Below are 19,415 nucleotides of genomic sequence, written 5' to 3' on the forward strand. Positions count from 1 at the left end.
TTCACAATCGATAATTGTCCAACACTGGAAAAACAGCTGATTGAGCAAACTTATTTACAATTTTTTGTGTTAAAAAAATGAACACAATTCGACCATGCGGCTGCAAAGGTGTGCGCACATGCCTGAGTTGCGAGAAGGACTTCCAAATAGCTAAACCCTCGCTGCAGGAACAGTTCCAGCAACTGGAGCCCTGGTCATACTGCGTTCAATGCGAACGTCTATACTCCGGCTGGGACACTACTGCGGTTCAGACGGATCACCAGCAGCATGACAAGGCCAAGGGTCTCCCTATGCCAGGGGTTCTCGTGCAGGAGCAGTTCCTCAGCAAGGATGAGGGCTTGCAGTTGATGACGGAATTGGATGCGTTGCGCTGGGACATCTCCCAGAGCGGCCGTCGCAAGCAGAACTTTGGGCCCAAGACGAACTTCAAAAAGCGTAAGCTGCAGGTGGGCACCTTCGCCGGCTTCCCCAAGAGCACGGAGTACGTTCAACGACGATTCGATGAGGTGCCACTGTTGCGCAACTTCCAGACCATCGAGCAGTGCTCCCTGGAGTACGAGCCCAGCAAGGGGGCCAGCATAGATCCACATGTGGACGACTGCTGGATTTGGGGCGAGCGTGTGGTGACAGTCAACTGCCTTGGCGATGCCGTCCTCACTCTCACAGTCTATGAAGAGCAGCAGGCGGGCAAGTACAACCTCGATTTGGTGGCCGACTACGAGAATGACCTGCTGGAGCCACTGCTGCCCGAGAAACAGCTCTCGGCATATAAGGGAAAGGTGCTCCGCATACCCATGCCCAAGTAAGCCACTCGATTTCATGGTTCCCTTTGTATGCTAAATTCTCTCTCCCTCTAGCCTCTCGCTGATTGTTCTGTACGGGCCGGCGCGCTATCAATTTGAGCATTCTGTGCTGCGCGAGGATGTGGTGGAGCGACGCGTTTGCATAGCCTACAGGGAGTTCACGCCCATGTACATTGCTGGGGCGGACCAAGAGAAGGGGGATCCCGTGAGGGAAAAGTCACAAATCTTTTGGCAAATAAACTAATTTTATTCTGGATAATACTTCTTCCTGCTCGCTGGTGTGTAGTCCAAGAGTGCCACTTGAGCGGGAAGCTGGACGCCATGCACTCGCTTTAGGTGGGCTCGGAGGCCTCTGCTGGTGGGGAAGATGTTTGTGCAGACCACACATGGGTGGTTCGGGTGCTTGTTGCGAATATGGTCGTTGAGATCCTTGAACTTGGCGAAGGCGCTGGTGCAGTACTTGCAGACGTGCGATTTGCGGACATGGGTCTTCAGGTACTGGGAAGAGGAGAAGGCATGCGTGCAGTACTTGCACTTGTAGATGGCCTGACTGCCGCTCGGCTCCACGTGGAGGCGGCGATTCGTCTCGTTGTAATCATCCAGGTCGTTGTGCGTCAGTTCGACGGCCGCATAATCTACTGTCCACTGCTGCAGCTGCAGACCACCGTCGGAGGTTCCTTCGGCCAGGGGCTTACTAGTGGTGACTGGTAGGAACTCAGAGACAATCAACGAATCTTGATTCGCCAGCTTCTGTGATGGGATAGACTGAAACTCTTCCATTGTCTCTGAACATTCGTCTATTAGATCTGGATACTCGTCCATTATCTTTGGACTCCCGTCTATTTTCTCTGAACTCTCGTCTATTATCTCCGGACACTCGTCTATTAAGTCTGCACCCTCGTCTATGGGCGCGAAGTCCAGTGCATCTGCTTGCACTATTGTCTCCGTCTCTGTATCTGGCTCTGGCTCCAGGAAGGAGCATTCTTCCTCGATTGTATCCCCTTCGTGTACCACATACTTTTCTCCTTCCTGGGCCTGGGCGAATAGTTCGCGCAGTTGTTGATTGGCGATTTTTAGCTTCGTGGAGAATGCATAGATCTGCATGAAACTATCCAGACATGGCTTGCATATCATTGCCATCTCATCTGTCAGGTTCATATTCTGAAGGAGACGCCATTAGCCATTAGTTCAATTGTGTCTTAGTTTTGCTGTCTTACCTCTTGGAATGTGGCGTCCATCATCTCGAGGACTGTGTTTTCCGGCCAGTCGCTGGTTCTGTGCTCCGTGATGTCTACGTCTGCGTTGCCGTCAAAGCAAATTCTGCACAACTTACGCAGGTCCATTATTAATTGTGCAACAGCTATCAAAGAATACCTTTAAACCCCGCGGATCTGCTTTTTTTCACCTGCTTTTTTTATCGTTTAATCGATTTATCGTTAAAATATAGCGTCCGACCCTCAGAAATATACCAAAATATACCGTAGATATACTGACTGTAATATATACTGGAAAAATCATCAGAGAAAATCACAAAAAAGTCCCACCAAACTTAATCGCCAAATATAATTTGTTTTGAAAGTGAATAAGCGAAAAGGATTTAAATGCAATATATTGGAATAAATGATACATATAAGTACGAAAATTCGAAAAACCTGCGTATGGAAATTTCTATATCCTTTCTTCTGAAATATACCTTTGAAAAAATAGATTGATGAAATTGACAAAATATACCGAGACTTTTGAACTGTTACATTTGCTCAACTTATTACACAGCAACGATTGCTTTTTGCGCCGCCTGTTGATAGTTACACGAACTAATTTTTAATGAAACTACAGCAACCAAATGGAATTGATAGAATCCTATCGGCGCTTAAATTTGAAATCATGTTTGAAAATCAACTAAACAAGAAAACAAGCTTTGATGGTATTTCTCTTTTCAAAATAAATTTTTATTCAGTTTTGTGTGTGTTTGTAGCAATCATTTCTCTCGATTTTTAATATTAATTTTTTTATTATTTAAATCATTTAATTCCTTTGTTTTCGCCTTATAATTAATTATTATCGTCAATGTGACGAAAGTTATTTGTCTGTCAATAATACTTATCGACAACAGACTTTTGCTAATTTTTTGGTTTTCCTTTCTGTTTTGCCATTTCATTACATGCATAATTAGTTGGAAATTTTATGTTTTTGTTTTTGTTTTTTGTTACTTTTGCTTTTGGCATTCGACAGAAATTGCGGTAACGGTTTAATAATTATGCAATTAGCTATTTAAATTGAATTGGTAGTTAGACTTGGAGGGGTTCTTTTGGCATTGGATTGGGGTTGGTCTCGGGCTCGGGCTCGGGCACGGGTACGGTACGGATGTGGACTGGGGTTCTGGGGAAGTCTTAGGTTGGGTGAGTTTGGTGCTTAACATTTGCAGTTTATAGCCTAAGTTTTTTGTTGTCTTTTAGTTAAATGCTAATTTTAAATATATTTGCTTGGTTTAAAAAATGTCCCGATCGAATTGGTTTGTTTATGCACTATTTATTGTTGTTGAACAGTTTTAATTGCTCTTCTCGGCATGATCATGCGGAATTGAAACAAAAATCGGATTTCTTCGGTTTTCTGCATTCTTTATTATTTTGTTATACGAACAACTCGAATGTTTCCATGATTTTGTGTGGGTTTTGAGTGTTTGAGTATGTGGCCTGTGTATGCATGTGGTTGTTGGCATGGGCATGGGCGTGGGCGTGGGCATGGGCGTGTACCAACCGTTTGCTTAATTTGCGTATTGCGTGTGTAACTCTGATCAGAGGAAATTAGTTATTACTTGCAAAATAAGTAAGTAGTAAGTAAGTAGTAGAGTTTTCAAATGAAAAACATTTTCCTTGACTACAATCTTTTCAATTTTAAATTCGTTTATCGTTTTTGTTTTTCCATCATTATCTTTTTCTTTTCTTTTCCTTTTGGTTTTTTGCGTTAGTAGCCCTCTCCTAATGTAGGACCCTTAGTTTATAGTTCCTTGCCCCCATCGTCATCGTAATCGTCTTCGTCATCGCCTCCATTTGGTTTATAATTGCCTAGTTAATGCTATATTATTATTACTTTTATTATACATATTCTCGTACATGTAGAGTTCAATCTTTTAAAGAGTGTAGAAAATGGTTTGCTTTTTAAAATAGCTTCTTTTTATCAAAAAGACATCCATACACATATACATAGTTCTAATTACGCGCCTAGCTGCTCAAAGATTAGCACTAAATTAATTATAAAAAAATTAAATTTAAAATGCACACACTATCTCCGTCTCCATCTTATCTGCACCTGCATCTGCATTTGCATCTGCATTTTCATATCCAACTTTATCTGATTCCGATTCTCATTCGATATCGTATCGTGCACGTATTCTTATGCGTCAACGCAGGATATCAATTTCAGTTAGAATTTAAATTTGAAATCGATCTTGACGATAAACAATCCATAAACAACAACCTCATGGGGGACAGAGCAGTTATCGGTAGGATTACGCATCGCTCGGGGCGTAAGTAAAAATCTTCTCATATCAAATATCAAATGTACTCGTAAATGCAAATAATACATACAAAGTGAGTGTATACACATATAACGCTTAGATCTGCAGTTCCTTCAATTGATTCCAGCACTCAATGGGGTTCCGTTCCGTTTCCTAGACTGTGTTCGGGGGAGAGCTGATTTCATTTCTTTTAAGTAAACTTTTCGTCTGGCTATCAAAAGTGGTTCGTGTTTCGAGGTTCGAGGTTCGTCACACAATTCTGTTAGAAATTCTCTCGGATAGGACAACACATAAAATACTATTCCGGAAAGAGAGTGTGAGAGAGAGGGGGGTGTTTTACTCAAGGGGAAGACAGAGGAGTGCGATTAATACGGCAGTGTTGCTTCTTCTTCTAATCATCGATCCCATCCATCGGATCCGTTTGTTATCGTTTCATTTTTTTCAACAAGGAGGTAGGTTTTTCATTGATCATTGATGTTTGTTTTTGTGTAGAAAACATTCACATTAATAGGTTTCGTAGGTGGGTTCCGGAAAGAGTGTTCGTGTACGAGTTCATTCATTGGGGACTATACCGTAAATATCACTGTTTTGCTTTGTGTTTGAGGGGAGATCGGAGATCGTTTCGATTCGACTTGATTCGATTGGATTAGATTGGATAGAGCAGAGTAAAGTAGACGAAATTTGAAGCTCGTATCTAGGAATACATTGGGGAAGAGAACTCGATTCGAAAACTATGCGAAAACTTCCAACAAAATTGTGATTTCTTGGATGCGATTGGGTTGGGCTGTTGATCTGGTTGGTTGGCTTAGTGGGGTACTGTTCTTTTCTGATCTTGCGCTGCCTTTGCTTCTGTTTCTGCTTCTGTAATTGCTTCTGCCTAGTGTCTGTAGTTTTGCTCGCTTCCGTATTGGTTTTATTAAAAATATATCTATTTATATATGTATATTTATGTATGTATATATGCGGTGATATATGTGTCATAAAATATATATACACCTGTTCATCTTGTATTGCTATCTTGGAGTTTGCTTTCTGCTTTCTTTCTGCTTTGTGTTTCATTGTAATTATTACTTTGACTAATTAATTGCTGACTATAACTCGGTTTGGTTTTGCTTTTGCATTTGCATTCGGTTCGCTCATTTTCATTTTCGGTATTTTCGATTTGCTACAATATTTCAACAATAAATTTTCTAAAAACATTTCGTTCAACGAACATATACTCGTACTCCTGCTCCAAGGGTTCGTGAATGCGCCTTTTTAAAATTAATTCAATTCACTATTCAATATATATGTATTTATATATATATTTTTTGTTTGTATCCATTATTATGTGTCAGTTTGTTACCATGTTACACTTAGCTATCCCTCACTTTTCACTTTTCAATCTACGCTCCACTCTCAAAGCCCGCACCAACAAAAAAAAAAAAGATACAACATAAGATGTACGATTTTTACAAAGAACGAAAATAAGACTCTTCAAGTTTTTTCACTGGGATCATATTTTGTTTGCAAAATTTGAATGAAGGAAATCAAACAAAATATTGTTGGTCCACGTGATCCCAAAAATCAAAACTAAGTGACACAAAATATACTAAAGTAAACTGAAAGAAACAAAGGATAAATAAGGCCAATAAGTCAATCTTCTGATGCCTACACTCGCCTACAAATAAGTTGTTTCTTTCCCTTGTTTTTGCATTTGTCAATTAAGTGCTTCAGTGTCTGTGTGTCTCTGTCTCCGTCTCTGTCGCTGAGTGTGTGTGGGTGTTAGTGTGGGTGTGTTGCCATTTTAAATACATATCTAATGTCTCATAGGAACAATCTCTTATATATATATATATATCATATATCTTATGTGTTTTTGTTTGTGTAGTATCTGGTGTGTGGCTCTATATAGTATCCTATGTCTGTGTCTGTCGTCTGTTCATCATACATAAATTATAGCAACTCAACGTGTTAATTAACTTATAACTTATACATGTGTGCAGTTGTGTGTGTATGTGTGTGTATGTAGCTTTTGTGTGTGTCCTTTGCCGCGATTTATCTTTGTTGTTCCTCCCATCCATATTGTGCTCCTCCTCTCCGCCCATTGGCTCCTACTCCATCCCAATGCAAATTTTTGGTTTGCTTTTGCTTTTTGTTTACTTAACTTTTATAATTTTGTTCGTGATAGTGTGTCTGTCAGTGTGTATGAGTAGCTTACTTAACACTTTTTTTTCTCTCTTCTTTATTCGGTTTCTTGTACGGCAGTAATTTTTGCTTTTTTGTTTGGTTTCTCCATAAAATATTTTGGTTTAGTATATGATTTTGTTTCTCTATTTTTTTTGCGAAATTTCCTTTGCTCTTTTTTTTGTTTTGTTTTTGACTTAAAAATGTAATTAACAATTTTTTTTTCGGTTTTTCCATTTGTTTCTTCGCTTTTGCTTGGTTTCAAAGCAGCTTCGCTAGTTTTTTGTTGGTTTGGTTTTTGAAAAAGAACTTAACTATGCATCTCCCTCGTCTAACACACAGACTCCGCACTCCGGCGTATCTAATCCGCGTGTGTGTGTGTGTGCTAGGTGTATGCGCTTCCGTATCCGTATCCGTAGCTTAATTGTCTAAATTGAGCGTCCTTATTGCACGATTATGTGCGGAGCTGAGAGCAGCACGGTTACCGTTGCAATAATCGTAAAGAGCGTGAAAACAATTAAACAAAATCTGTGGAGTAGAAGAGAAAGCAAATCAGCGCCTCGAAAACAAAATGGCGGCGGCCCGGGTGTCGGCCATCTTTCAATATTTGAGCCACGTGCTCTCGACGTGTGTGTGTGTGCATGGGCGTGGGCGTGGACGTGGACGTGTTGGTGTGGGCAAAGTGAGTGTGCCTGGCAAGGCGTTCCGCCGGAAGATGTGTGACAGACAAAGCGTTTGCCGAGCCTAATTGTTTGACTTGGAAAGCGGCCACCGAAGCGTGCTGCCTCTGGTTCAATACATCCACTCAGGAGTGTGAATATTTGAATGTACATAATGATGTGGCTAATCACAGGAGTCGGTTGACGAGTGGAACATAACAGGGAGATAGCCAGTATTGAATTGGTATAATAACAGAATATAGCACCAAAAGATTGATTTTGCATCCCAAGAATAGTTTGGGTTTCCCACGGCAGGTATTGTATGTAAAAGTGTTTATGTGGGGTGTGCACTCACCTATCCACAACCATTGCAGCGAACTTCCAATCGCTTATCAATTCCGCTTCGTCGTCAGCTTTGCGCATGCGCGCCGTAATAAATTGCAATTCTTTGAGAATTAAGTGGAGATCTTTGTGATTGCAGCCAATGGCCGTGTGGTGTTCCTCCACCGTTGTGGGTCGGCCAAAGCTACTGCAAATGTGGATAGAGGACAGATAATGAGTTAGTAAAGGATAATCTTGCAACCGTCCAGCTGGATACTTACGCCGACGAACCGATGGCGGTTTGAGATCCTGATATTGTATGCCGAAAGTCATCGTCAATATCGAGAACATTGGCGAGCAGAGACTTGGAAGAACGCTCCTTCAGCTCCAATTCCTTCATGCGATTGCTTAATAGTATTGTTTTGCGTGTGATCTTGCGGCCGGGTCGACCCATTCGCAAGATCCAGGGCAGCCATTGTAGGAAAACGGATTTGATCTGATCCAAGCCAGAAAACAGAAACCAGAAAGAGGACCAGTCAGAGGGGTATTGTAAGAGGACTGCTCAGATGCAGGACTTACCCACGGTGGCATCTCGTGAATGTCCGCTGTGCGATGGTGATAGTTGAGCACCACAACCGTGAGCACCACCGACGATGCGACCATGAACATGATGCAGTTGAAATAGGTGCCTGAGTGGGATTTGGGGTATAGCAAGAAGATATAGAGAAAAGCGAATGTTAGAGTGCTGATCGTGGGGCCTTGCATCTCATTAAAACACTAAGAACAGAAGCGTCAAATCATAATTTACAAACTCGTACAACATTACTTTAGTTTAGCTTCATTTCATGATAGACTTCGATTAGAGTTACGGTTAGAGAAAGTAGCGTGATGAATACTGTGTTTACTGTTTGATTACAATGCTGTGACTACTGTTCTTTACGTTACTACGATTTGTTACGTTACGTTACGTTACATTGCAGATGCAACTATGACTATAAATACGTCTACTCAGAGCCACTACATTTGATGTTTATTCGAATACATTTTATGTCAGGCTTCTTCCATGCAGTTTAGTGTTTAAGTTTTGGTTAATGCAGGAGTTCTGGATATGATAAGCGGGACAAAGAACAGTAAAGTATGAGGACACACATTCTGTAAATGATTCTTTATTCTGTAAAACTTGACTGTTCCTTGATGCTCGTAGAATCGAATAAAACATTCACAAAAGCAGGCATGGATGGGGGCTTTGGGGGTCTCTGGGTCTGGGTAAACGGGGGGTGGATAAACGTGGGGCTAATCATTGTCTGGATAAGATTTCAACTTTTAACTTTTGTTCTAGAATGCTGTGAGTCGATAGTTTAGCTCCTCTGGCGTTAATATATTTTGTATTTGGTTATTGATTTAACGTTTCTCTGGTTTACGGTATGCTCTCTGAATATTTAATGCTGGATGATTGAGTATTAGTAATTCTTTTGATTTATGGACTGTTTTGAGTATGCTTTCAATACTTGGGTGCGAGGAACTAACGATTACCTAAAGCATAGGTATACATATGTACATTGCACATCCGGATCCTCAAAAGTACAATCGGGAGGAAAGTAAGTCGAGTGTTGGTGTGTGTGTGTTGATTAGAGATTCTCTCAATGTCAAAGAGGTTCAGCCAAAAGTCTAAAGAAGCAGAGGTTGTTCGGTTGGGTTCGGGTTTCAGTAACGTTTACGGTTGCGGGTTCCAAAGATACAGTCGGTTCAGCATCTGTACCCCGGAGTTGGTTCATGCTCATCAAAGCTTAACATTCGATTACCTACTTTATCGCTCTATTTTGGTTTTGTTTTGTTTTGGTGGTTTTTTTAAAGATTCACTTTGATTTTTAGCTTTAGAAAACTTTCGTTATGTCTAATGAGTACTTTGTACAATTGTTTTTGCTTGGTTTTTGATTTAGCAGCTAAAAGGGAGAAGAGTTTTTGTTTGTTTTTTAAGGCTCTAAAAATTTTAGATATTTTTTATTTTTTTGGCAAATGATAAACTCAAAGTTAAAATTGAACATTACGAATACCTAGCAGCGGTACGGCCTCGCTGGTCTTGGTAATGACATTGCCGACCAGCAGAGAGAAAACTGTTTGCGATAGTAGTATAGTGACACCTGCAAAATATTTGGTCAAATTTTGGTCAGATTTCGTGTGTGAGTGCAGCAGGGAATCATCGGGGAGTGTCATCACCGATCACTGGATCGTCCGTCCGGGTCGAGCTCCGATCAACGTGTCGTTGGTTATAGCTTGAGATAGAGTAGGGAAGTGGGGCAAAGAGTGCTAGAGAGCTTCAGGGATAGGCTAAATGATATTTTTTGGCTGAACCTTTTCGGAGAGAACACAACACATCATACAACACAGGACTCATCGTTTGTTGGTGGGGGAGAGAGTGCATTCCAAATACTTATGTATATACATATATTATCATTATCATCTGTAAAAAAATGCTATCTTATAAATGGGAAATGATATTTTTGCAATACCAGATATGCTATAGTCGATGCTTTAGTAATCGTAGTTTTCAAATAGTATTTATTTAGCAATTGGAATTTCAAAGTTTGAGTTCTCAAAAAAGGTTCTCAAGCAAAAAATATCATTCCGAGAATTGGGTAAATTGGAGTATCTTGATAGTTAGATGCAGGATGAGGACCGGGTGTAGGCATTTAGCAGACATTAGTCTAAGAAAGTTATATAGAAGCGTGTGTGGTTCGGTGGTTCGGTGGATCGGTGGATTTCTTGTGGAGTGATCTGTGATCTGGAGTGACTTGGTCTCGTGGTCATGACTGAGAGTTTCTTGTGTGAACGAGCGAGCGAACGAACGATAACGAGAACGAGCTTCAAGATGGTGGAGTAATACTCATGGACAAACTTAGGGTGTAAAATATATCTTTATATTGTGGCTGTGGTGATGACGGTGACGGTGGTGGTGGTGGGGTGTGGGTGGCAATGCATAAATCTGACAATCTAGAAATGAGTGAGTGGCGAGTGACAGTGAGAGTGAGGGTGAGCGTGAGAGAACCAAATCAAACACAAATCAAAGCTGTTAGCAAAAAAGTCGAAATCATACAATACAAGATAAAAACTGATTTCTTTCTTAATTGATTTCATTTCATTGTTTTCGGTCTGTGTGTGTGTCTTTGACGACGACAGGGCATCATTACGATTTATTAGCATTTATTGGCATCTCGCACAAGAATTCTTTCATCTTTAATTTGCGTTGTCGTTGTCGTTACTGGTTTATCACAAGTATATTCCCAAACTCACTTGCATTGAAATCTGTCTCATAAGTATCTTTTGTAATTACGTATGGGTGGAAATTGAAGTTGAGGGAGTTGCGGATTGAACGAAGCGGAAGGTAAGACATAACATTTACCATTTAGTACGGATATTCATATACATTTATAGGTATTATAGTTGTACATACATGTGTGTGTCGAATAATTACAGAATGAACCCTACAAGGCGAGGCCCTGATGCGATAGAAATACAAATTTTGAAATTAAATTTTACATTTAAGAAAGAGATTTGCGTTCGAATTTAGTTCGATATGAAGATACACAGGCATACAGGATCTATTGCATCATTAAGGCCCCACCGATTCGGTTCTGGGAATAGAGGTATTGTATTGAAGGGAAATTGTTCAACAATTGGAGCAGATTCTTTGGATTGTATGTGTTGCCCTCCAATGAGCTTGTTTGGTGAAGAAATTGAAGAATTGAAAGCGGAAATTGTATAGAAAGTATATAGAAAGATCGGAAGTGTATAAGTAGATAACGATAGCATTTAAAAGATTGCCCTAACTAATCGTAGTGTTTGTTTTATCCGGTCTTTCAGGGGCTCTGCCTGGTTCTGGTTGTTAATAAGAAGCGAACCAAAAAGTTTGTTGATTGTTAAAATGAAGACTGTAGGAGGAGATAGTAGATATATAGTGATAGAGAGACAGCAACAGAATACAGTATGATAAGGAACTGCTTCGGATATATATATCGATATTGGTATTTTAATTGTATTTGATATTTGATATATTATAACTTCAAGTTCAGAACGAGTTAGAGTTTGAGAGTTAGAGAGAGCGATAGAGAGAGAGAGAGATATAGGGGAGTGGGACAGAGAGAACGAGTTAGAGTTAGAATTATAATTGATTTGATTTGATTTAGTTTGGTTTAGTTTGGTATTTGGTTTTAGTTAAGTTAGTAAGTGGCAAACTGTTGTTGTAATTAGTAAACATAGTACGACGTACACAAATAACATTTATCAACTTTATTGTCGCTTAATAGTTGGGTGGTACGAGTAGTATTTGTTTGACTTGGTTGTTTGTTGGTTGGTTGGTTGGTTGTTTGGTTGGTTAGACTATTACTTTATTTAAGTTTTAGTTTCAGTTTTGGATTCTTTGAGAGGGGGATTATATATGCGAACAATTTAGCAATGTGTGTGAGTAATATAATCGTAATAGATATGTATATATATATATAGATAACAACAATAACAATAATATTCATGGATATACATATATATATAGATATAGATACGTCTATATATACATATATATGGCATTTAGGCATGTACGTATATGTAAATCATATTAAGTAGTTTGTTAATTATTCGGTTTTTTGTTTTTTGGTTTTTGTTTGACAAATTTGAATATATATTTGCATTTGGTAAGTATGTTTTAAATGCAATCGCTACCTAACAAGGGGATTGCATCAGATACTTGGGGCAATGTCTCAGCTACAAGGTTGAGAAACACTGTGAGCGATAGAAGAATTGTAACTCCTGAAACAAAAGAATTTCGTTTTCGTTTTGAAAAATACAATAACAACCACACAAAAACACAAATGACACAATCGAAAATGGAAATCATAAAGCGTACGTTTATGTATGTGTAAGTATATCTGTATTTGTATCTGTATTTGTATTTTGTATCTGTATCTTTATCTGTAGCTGTAGCTGTAGCTGTTTCTGTAGTGTGTGTGTGAGTGAGGACATATCGGAGAAGTAAGTACATAGGTAATCAGTAATTAGGCGTAGCATATGTATGTATGTATGTTCTGTATCTGTGTATCAGTCGGTTCGTAGTTCTCATTTCCGTGGAGTCCGCCTTGTTGAGAGACTGGAGATTTGGTTTCTATTTAGAAGTGACGTTTATCGGTTGCTTTGATTGGTTTCAATTGATCTCGATCTCTGAATGAAGTGTGCTTGAGAGTGGATATATGGAGTATATGCCTGAGAGTATGCTGCAAACTCAAAATTCGAAACGGATTCAACTCAAGTCGGGGCTCGGGGCTCGGAGTCGGGGATCCGTGGGTACCCTGGGTAGGTATTGGAATAGGTATTGGTATAGAGGAGCTCTCTCAAAGTTCTGCGTCTCCTGAGATGTATGTTGTAGCCAGTGGAGATTACGATCTGACAGAATGGGCACAAAATGTTCACAACGTCTCAGAGTATTAAGTTTTTATTTTTGCAGAAAGAAATAAGTCAACTTTTCAAGAGCTTAGTGGCCAAAGGGGATGGGTGACACGGGAGCGCGGGCGGTCTCAACTTTGACCCATAAGAAAGGGGCGAGGTCGAGAGTGGGAAGTGCAGAAAAAAACTTTGAAAGTAGCGCAAGTTTTTCCTGGTCTGAGAGTATTTGAAAATTGAACTCGAAGTCAGCTCAAGTTGCCCGGCCTTGCACACAGTCCTTTCGCCCCTTCTAGCCCCTTGCTCACACTTGTACTACGTGTTGCCAATTTGCCACGCCCACATGCGCGCCTCATTTAATTTGCTACGTGCCACACCGGGACATGGGGAGACAGAGAGAGCCAGAGAGGCTAAATGGGCATTACGAGAGGAAATTTGCACACTGCATGCAAATGATTTGTCTTCAAGTCTTTGGGGGCTGTGGTGGGGGGGGGCGGCTGTTGGAAAAGGATTCGGTATCGGAATTGGGTATTATATAGGGGGATATATATCTATATATATGACACAATATGAACGCATGACGGGCTCGACATCATGAACGATACGATATTATGTGGAGTTGCAACTCTACCATCTGATCAAATGGATCTGCATAAATGCAAGTTCAAATGTTGCTTTCGATTTTGATTTTGGTTTGTCTTTTTTAGGGATTCATCGTTTAAGTGGGTTTCGTTTAGAGAGACCTATAGTTCTATGTGGTGGTTCGAGGGGGACGGGTAGTGGTGGTGGTGAATGGTTTAAATGCCAGGAGTTTACGGGTTTCAATATATGAGGTTGTTCAGCAAGAAAGATCTAGGTTAGTTTGGTGTTTTGGGTTTGGTTTGGTTTGGTTTGGTTGGTTCTTGATGTGAGAATCAAAGAGAGTTCTTGCCGTAGAGAATTTTATATATAGCTATATGGATATTTATATACTGATATATATACTGAGAGAGAGAGAGAGAGAGAGAGAGAGTTAGAGCGAGCGAGTGAGCGAGAAAGGTAGGGGTAGAGAAAGAGAGAGAGTGTTGGAGAGTGTTTTAGCTTTTCGTTGCATGCGCTCGTGTGGCGGCGTTCGACCAAAGTTCCGGTTGTTCTTTTCATTTTTTCAGTGTGTGGTGTTCGGTGGTTTGGTGGTTCGGTGGTGTTTCAGGTTCTCTTGTTTCAGGCGGTTCAGGTGGTTCGGGTGGCTTTAGATGTACTTACGTCTGTTCAGCGTGTTGTCTATATACAGTGTTCGGTATTGTGGGTGATCGGTTTTGATATAGGTATATAGTAGTAGTATATATATATAATGTATATAGTTATATGGTTAATATAGATGCTTATTCTTTCCTGAGGCGATGCTTTTGTACAGCTTTAAACAATACAAGACACTCTTGGTTATGAGTCATATACCTACCGAGAGGCCTCTACAACAACGGGTATCGTGTGGTTATGGCAGGTACGTTATAGAGTAAAGAGTATTGTATGTCAAGCATTTAGATACAACATCTGTGTTCTGTCCTAGCTATATGGCTATTCCTCTTTCTACACAAGGCTGCGGTATCGCTTTCTCTTTGGCATACAAACCTCTACGAGAACTGTTCTATTTTGTGAGTGGCATTTGTACAGGTTACACATATCTCATAGATGTATATAGTATGTATATATAAGCATGATTTATGTTTTATGCATACAAAATCAGGGAAACTATTCTACCAGGCAATATTCTGTGGCTTCTCCGACGGGTGGGCGGTCTCTCCTACATTTGACATACGATTTGGCCACAGAAGGATGGAAGGCAGAAGGCAGAAGGCTGGGGGAGGCAGCAATAGTGCGGGTCAGGAATGTAAGTGCATTGGCTGAGGTTCGAGCCTCGGGCTGCATTTCGAACTAGTTTCCCTGACCCCGAGCTACGACTGCTGTCTGCCTTCTCCCAGCCTCGTCCTGCCTCTGTCTCTCCCTCCCACTGTCTGTTTATGTTTTGCCTGACTGTACCAAACAAACATAAAAAAGATGTACAAAACGAGAGAGAGAGAGAGAGAGATCTGCTTTTTTTGTTTGTGAGTTGGTTTTGGTTTTTTTTTGTTTCTGTTTTCTGTTTCCTTTCGGCTTTGGTTTTTTCTCCTGTTTTGCTCTTTGGTAGCGAAAAAAGGTTTTTCGTTGGATTTTTCATAGTTTAACTTTGGTTTATACAGATATATATGTATATGTGTATATATACAATATTGGGGCTAGATTTTAGATACATTTTCTTTAATTGCATTTGTGTCTACGTTTTTGATGCTATGCTTTTTAGTTTTAAGTTGGGATGATTAAGTGGCAGCTGAGGATCGGAGTTCAGGCAATGAATGAGGCAAGGAGTTTGGGGTGGGTAGAGGTAAGGGTGGGGTAGGCCCGTCCTAGAGCGTGATTATGAGGCGAGCACACACTAAGGACAAGCGTATTTACAGGATAATCGGGGCTTAGTCGATTCCATTTTAATATTCATAATATAATAACACATGTATGGGTTGGCAGGCTAAGAAAAACCGAAGAGAGAACAACGAAACGATACGATCTAGAGGCACACGTAGATAAACGTAGAACAAACGAATCCAACAAACAAACAAAGCAACAACCAAACGACAATAAGAACTCAAGAAACGATTATATAGGACAGCTTTATAGGCAAACACAGTAAAATAGAAATGAAAAACTTTTGTAATCGTAATCGTATTTGTTTTTGTCGCTGTAGCTGTAGCTGTATCTGTTTCTGTATCTGTGACTGCGATTGTGATGTGTGGCTTGTGACTTCGTGGCTATGGTGCTGTGGTAGGTAGTGTTTGTCTTGTGGTCAAATACCAATTATGTCAGAGCTTTCGGATAACCCGATGGAGGGATAGCCAGATGAGGTTGGGTATTAGTATAGCAAAAAGTATTATAGAAAAGACTGGTAGTAATATAAAGAAAGAAAAGTATAGAGAGATTGAGGATTCCTCTTGCTCGACTTGAGTACTTTACATGGCTTTGCGTGGCACATAGAGACAGTGATAGACGGAGCTGTACTTTGGTATGTGTTCTGGGTACTGGGGTGGTTCTGGGTATCAGTGGTATACGAGTATGTGTGGCTAGGTCTATCCAAGATCCGGTTGAAATTGTTTCGGTGATGGCACACGAGGTGAAAGTCCAGAGAGTACAGAGATATATATATATATGTAGTAGATCTATTTGCAAACATACGAAGAGTGTTTAGGATAAGTTTATATCATTCCTCATTCGTGTGAGAGTGTGTTCTGGGTGGTTCGGAGGTGTTTCTGTGTTCCAGGGATACAGACAGAGAGTGGTATAGTGGTAGAGTGGTGTTGAAGGCTAAGTTAATTGGTATTTTGTATTCGTATCTTTCTGCTTGGTATTTTCTTTGGTTAGTATTCGTGGTTGGTTTTGGTTTTAGTTTTGGTTTCGGTTTTCTTTAGTTCATTGCACTACTGTAGCAAAACTAATGATCAACTAAAAAACAGCATGAGGCACAGCACGACTTTCTGTTGTTTTTGTTTTGTTTTGTTTTGGTTTTGGCTCTTGTTAGTTATTTTGGTATGATACTGCTGGATACTGCTTAATCGGATCGCACTGGATCGGATCAGCCCGGTCTGCGGTACTGTACTTTAAGCTAAAGCAAATTAATTAGCGTGTGTGTGTACCTATAAGAGGAACAGCATCCGACGTTGTCGGCATGGACTCGGCAACAAGGTTTAGAAATACTGTTAATGATAGTAGTATAGTTACGCCTGCAACAAGAGATACAATAAAGAGATAAGAAACGCAATTTAAATCAAAGTCAAAGTCGAACGCAAAACTCATCGGAAAACTGAAAGATCAAGTCATCATTATTATTTATATCGAACAAATTAACAAAACTTTTACACATTTTACTCAGTAGTTTATTCATTTCATTTGGGTGGGTGTTATCAAGGAGTTTATATTGGAGGGGAGAGTCAGAAGTGTATTTAATTGGGGCATAGGACAGCAGGGACTTTAAGTTATCACATAGAGAGTGTTTCCCATCAACCGGCAGTTCAATCCTTTCGATTAGTATCGGTTTTCATCTGTTGTTTTATGAGTTTTCTTTGTGCTATCGGAAAATGTGTTTCTGTATCTAATTTCGGTATGGCTTGGTAGTCCAATGGATTGCCAGGAGGGAAACACTCTTCGATCTGTGGTTTTATTTTACTTTTAAGTTCACTTTAGTTTTACTCAACAAAAGACATGCATAGATCGACTATCGTTAAAAGCAGCGTTGAATATAAAGAGATTTTAAATGGGGTTTGTTCTTGGTTTTCGGGGGAATTTTTAAGTTTTTAAGTTGGTTTTGAAAGGTTTTTGGGGGTTTACGTCTTTAGGTATACATAAAGTTAAATCCAGCTAAGCCTCATTTCGCTACCTTCGCTGCTTGACCTCACCAAACTCGATAAATTGATTGATTGATTGATTGATTAACTGCTGGGCCTAACTATAACTAACTCAGACATCTACTGTGGCACTTGTCACCGCTGAAAGAGCTTATAAAATGCATTTATATGGGGTATAAAGTAAATCAGATCATATCAGATACATAGTATGGTATAGTATAGTATATCAGATCAATCGTAGGGTATGTAAGGTATGTATCTGTGTCGGGTCATTACTGGGTATTAAATTGGCATACTCACCCAGCGTCAGCTTCTCGCCCGAGTCCGGCGGCAATGTGAAGCCCAAGAGGGCCATCGATGAGATTAGCACACAGGGCACAATTAAATTGAAAAAATAATATAATGTACGGCGACGTATTTGTATAGTAAAGGTGATATCGACATATGGTTCTGGGCAGCAGGCGTAGACTATCGTATTCTTCTTTCCCGGCATGGCTGAACGACAAAACGGATCTCATTAGTAATCATCGGGCAGGGGCGTCATCGAACATGACAGAGACACAAACACACACACACGGATATGTACAACAGATATTTTTACAGATTAAAGTTAATATCGATTAAGGCTAAGTATGTACAATATAAGCATACATATAACTAGATCAAACAAATCAAGAGCTAGGCAAATCATAAATGGCTATGAAGCATTATTTTTTCAGTTCGGTCTCGCAAGCAAGGTGGAAAATTATAAGCAAATTTGTATATTTATTTTTTGTTTCTTCTTTTTGTGTGGGATTAATGCTGATTAGACATTTACAAATGACAACGATCAAACGAAACAACAGTTAGAGAAATAAGCATAATGAGGTTTCGTTTACTAACCAAGCAAGTACCACTCGCCATTTGTTATGAAATCGGAAAGATCCCCTCCATCTTCGGAATTCAAAACCAAATCCAACTGATTTTCAAACGATTTTTGTTTTGTTTGTTTGGATAGTAATTCATATTCATATTCATAGAGAATTCATAGGAAATTCATTTGCAATGGGCAAATACATTTTTTTTTTTTTTGGTCATTGAGATTTGAGTTTGAGTTTTTTGGTTTTTGTTTTTTTGTTTTATATATTGGAGAAAAAGAACATTTAAGATTTTAGTTTGTTGTTGAATTTTTTGTTTTTTAGAGATTTTACAAAAAGCCACATTGAAACAACATTTATGTACAGATATAGCATGTGTTCAAGGTGTACGAAAGAGAGAGAGAGAGAGATATAGAGAGAGCGAGCGAGCAAAAGAGAGAGCTTGAGTTTTTCTTTTATTTTCTTTGGAGATTGCTTTGTAACTTTTTTTTTTGGGTGCAAAATACGTGGGAAATAAAAGCACTGTAAATTATATTTTTACTCAAAACTTCTTTCTTTTTTTTTGTTTTTGTTTTTAAGAATAAATTTCTTTTGTTTGAATTTCATTAAGAGTCTTTACTTCGTCCAAAAATATTCTTCTGTTGCTGTTTTGGGCGTGGTGTTATCTTTTTTTTCATTTGCCTGCTACCATGCAAAATAGCGGAAACCTTAGAGCTTCTAGGGTCTTCCACACATGATTCCTCCTGTTGTGAGACAAATCTACGTGAGAGGCAAATTTCCGCTTCCAACACTGGACGGTGTTAGTGTTGGAAACAGCTGCCATGTGGCCTTCTTTGGCCTGGGACTAAGCTCAGAGTACATTTTGGTGTGTGACCCTAAAATATCCAATCAACTCTGAGCGAATTGAACATTTTAGCCCACACACTGGACTTGAGTGAGGGCTCAGTCTGACAGTTCAGTGCTGTTAACAACACTGCGATCTTTTGGTTTTGTAATTCGCAAAAACGCAAAGAATTGTTCGAGATGAAGGATAATCAACTAAATATAAACTAGGATATAGATTCGGGTAGATCAAAATATAGTTGGAGAGAGAGATAAGTAGAAGTTTGGAAAAGCATATAAATAAAATTAGAAATCTCTGTCAGTGGACACTAACGTCGCATAACCCTTTGGATCCCTACAACATCCTATCCATATAACCTACTATAGCAACAGTCGACTCTTTCACGTTGGTTGGACTTCCCTTTCGCGTCTTTCGT

General features: G+C 39.6%; 3 protein-coding genes across 12 annotated transcripts in view; 1 reads left to right on the forward strand and 2 right to left on the reverse strand.

Moving 5' to 3' along the window:
- Positions 1 to 5: 5 nt before the first annotated feature.
- LOC108162255 (alpha-ketoglutarate-dependent dioxygenase alkB homolog 4) lies at positions 6 to 1,064 on the forward strand. The gene is made up of 2 exons (XM_017296902.2): positions 6 to 802; positions 858 to 1,064. Exons 1-2 carry the CDS (start codon positions 78 to 80, stop codon positions 1,045 to 1,047), a joined length of 915 nt encoding a protein of 304 aa, XP_017152391.1. The 5' UTR covers positions 6 to 77; the 3' UTR covers positions 1,048 to 1,064.
- On the reverse strand, positions 1,028 to 2,236 carry LOC108162254 (zinc finger protein 521). Its single transcript, XM_017296901.1, has 2 exons — positions 2,021 to 2,236; positions 1,028 to 1,964 (listed from the first exon to the last, which is right to left on the reverse strand). Exons 1-2 carry the CDS (start codon positions 2,144 to 2,146, stop codon positions 1,050 to 1,052), a joined length of 1,041 nt encoding a protein of 346 aa, XP_017152390.1. The 5' UTR covers positions 2,147 to 2,236; the 3' UTR covers positions 1,028 to 1,049.
- A 680-nt stretch (positions 2,237 to 2,916) lies between these two features.
- Positions 2,917 to 19,415, reverse strand: part of LOC108163685 (acetylcholine receptor subunit alpha-type acr-16) — a 97,401-nt gene continuing 80,902 nt past the window's right edge. For 7 of the 10 annotated variants that reach the window (XM_033393079.1, XM_017299113.2, XM_033393080.1 and 4 more), the window contains exons 8-14: positions 18,182 to 18,257; positions 17,600 to 17,794; positions 16,592 to 16,678; positions 8,046 to 8,155; positions 7,748 to 7,962; positions 7,501 to 7,674; positions 2,917 to 7,014 (exon numbers count right to left, since the gene is read on the reverse strand). In XM_033393079.1, the coding sequence (XP_033248970.1) occupies positions 6,930 to 7,014; positions 7,501 to 7,674; positions 7,748 to 7,962; positions 8,046 to 8,155; positions 16,592 to 16,678; positions 17,600 to 17,794; positions 18,182 to 18,257 (942 nt within the window). In that variant the 3' untranslated portion in view covers positions 2,917 to 6,929. Of the gene's footprint in view, positions 7,015 to 7,500; positions 7,675 to 7,747; positions 7,963 to 8,045; positions 8,156 to 12,179; positions 12,267 to 16,591; positions 16,679 to 17,599; positions 17,795 to 18,181; positions 18,258 to 19,415 lie in introns of all 10 variants that reach the window. The other 3 variants (XM_017299112.2, XM_017299111.2, XM_033393086.1) reach the window with 2 other exon arrangements.

This window comes from Drosophila miranda, chromosome 4, assembly GCF_003369915.1.
Source record: "Drosophila miranda strain MSH22 chromosome 4, D.miranda_PacBio2.1, whole genome shotgun sequence".
Lineage (NCBI taxonomy): Eukaryota > Metazoa > Arthropoda > Insecta > Diptera > Drosophilidae > Drosophila > Drosophila miranda.

Coding starts and splice junctions, on each gene's coding strand:
- LOC108162255 (XM_017296902.2), top strand. CDS start 78: ATGAACACAATTCGACCATGCGGCTGCAAAGGTGTGCGCACATGCCTG. Junction 803..857: donor CTCCGCATACCCATGCCCAA/GTAAGCCACTCG, acceptor CTCTCCCTCTAG/CCTCTCGCTGATTGTTCTGT.
- LOC108162254 (XM_017296901.1), bottom strand. CDS start 2,146: ATGGACCTGCGTAAGTTGTGCAGAATTTGCTTTGACGGCAACGCAGAC. Junction 1,965..2,020: donor TGGACGCCACATTCCAAGAG/GTAAGACAGCAA, acceptor CGTCTCCTTCAG/AATATGAACCTGACAGATGA.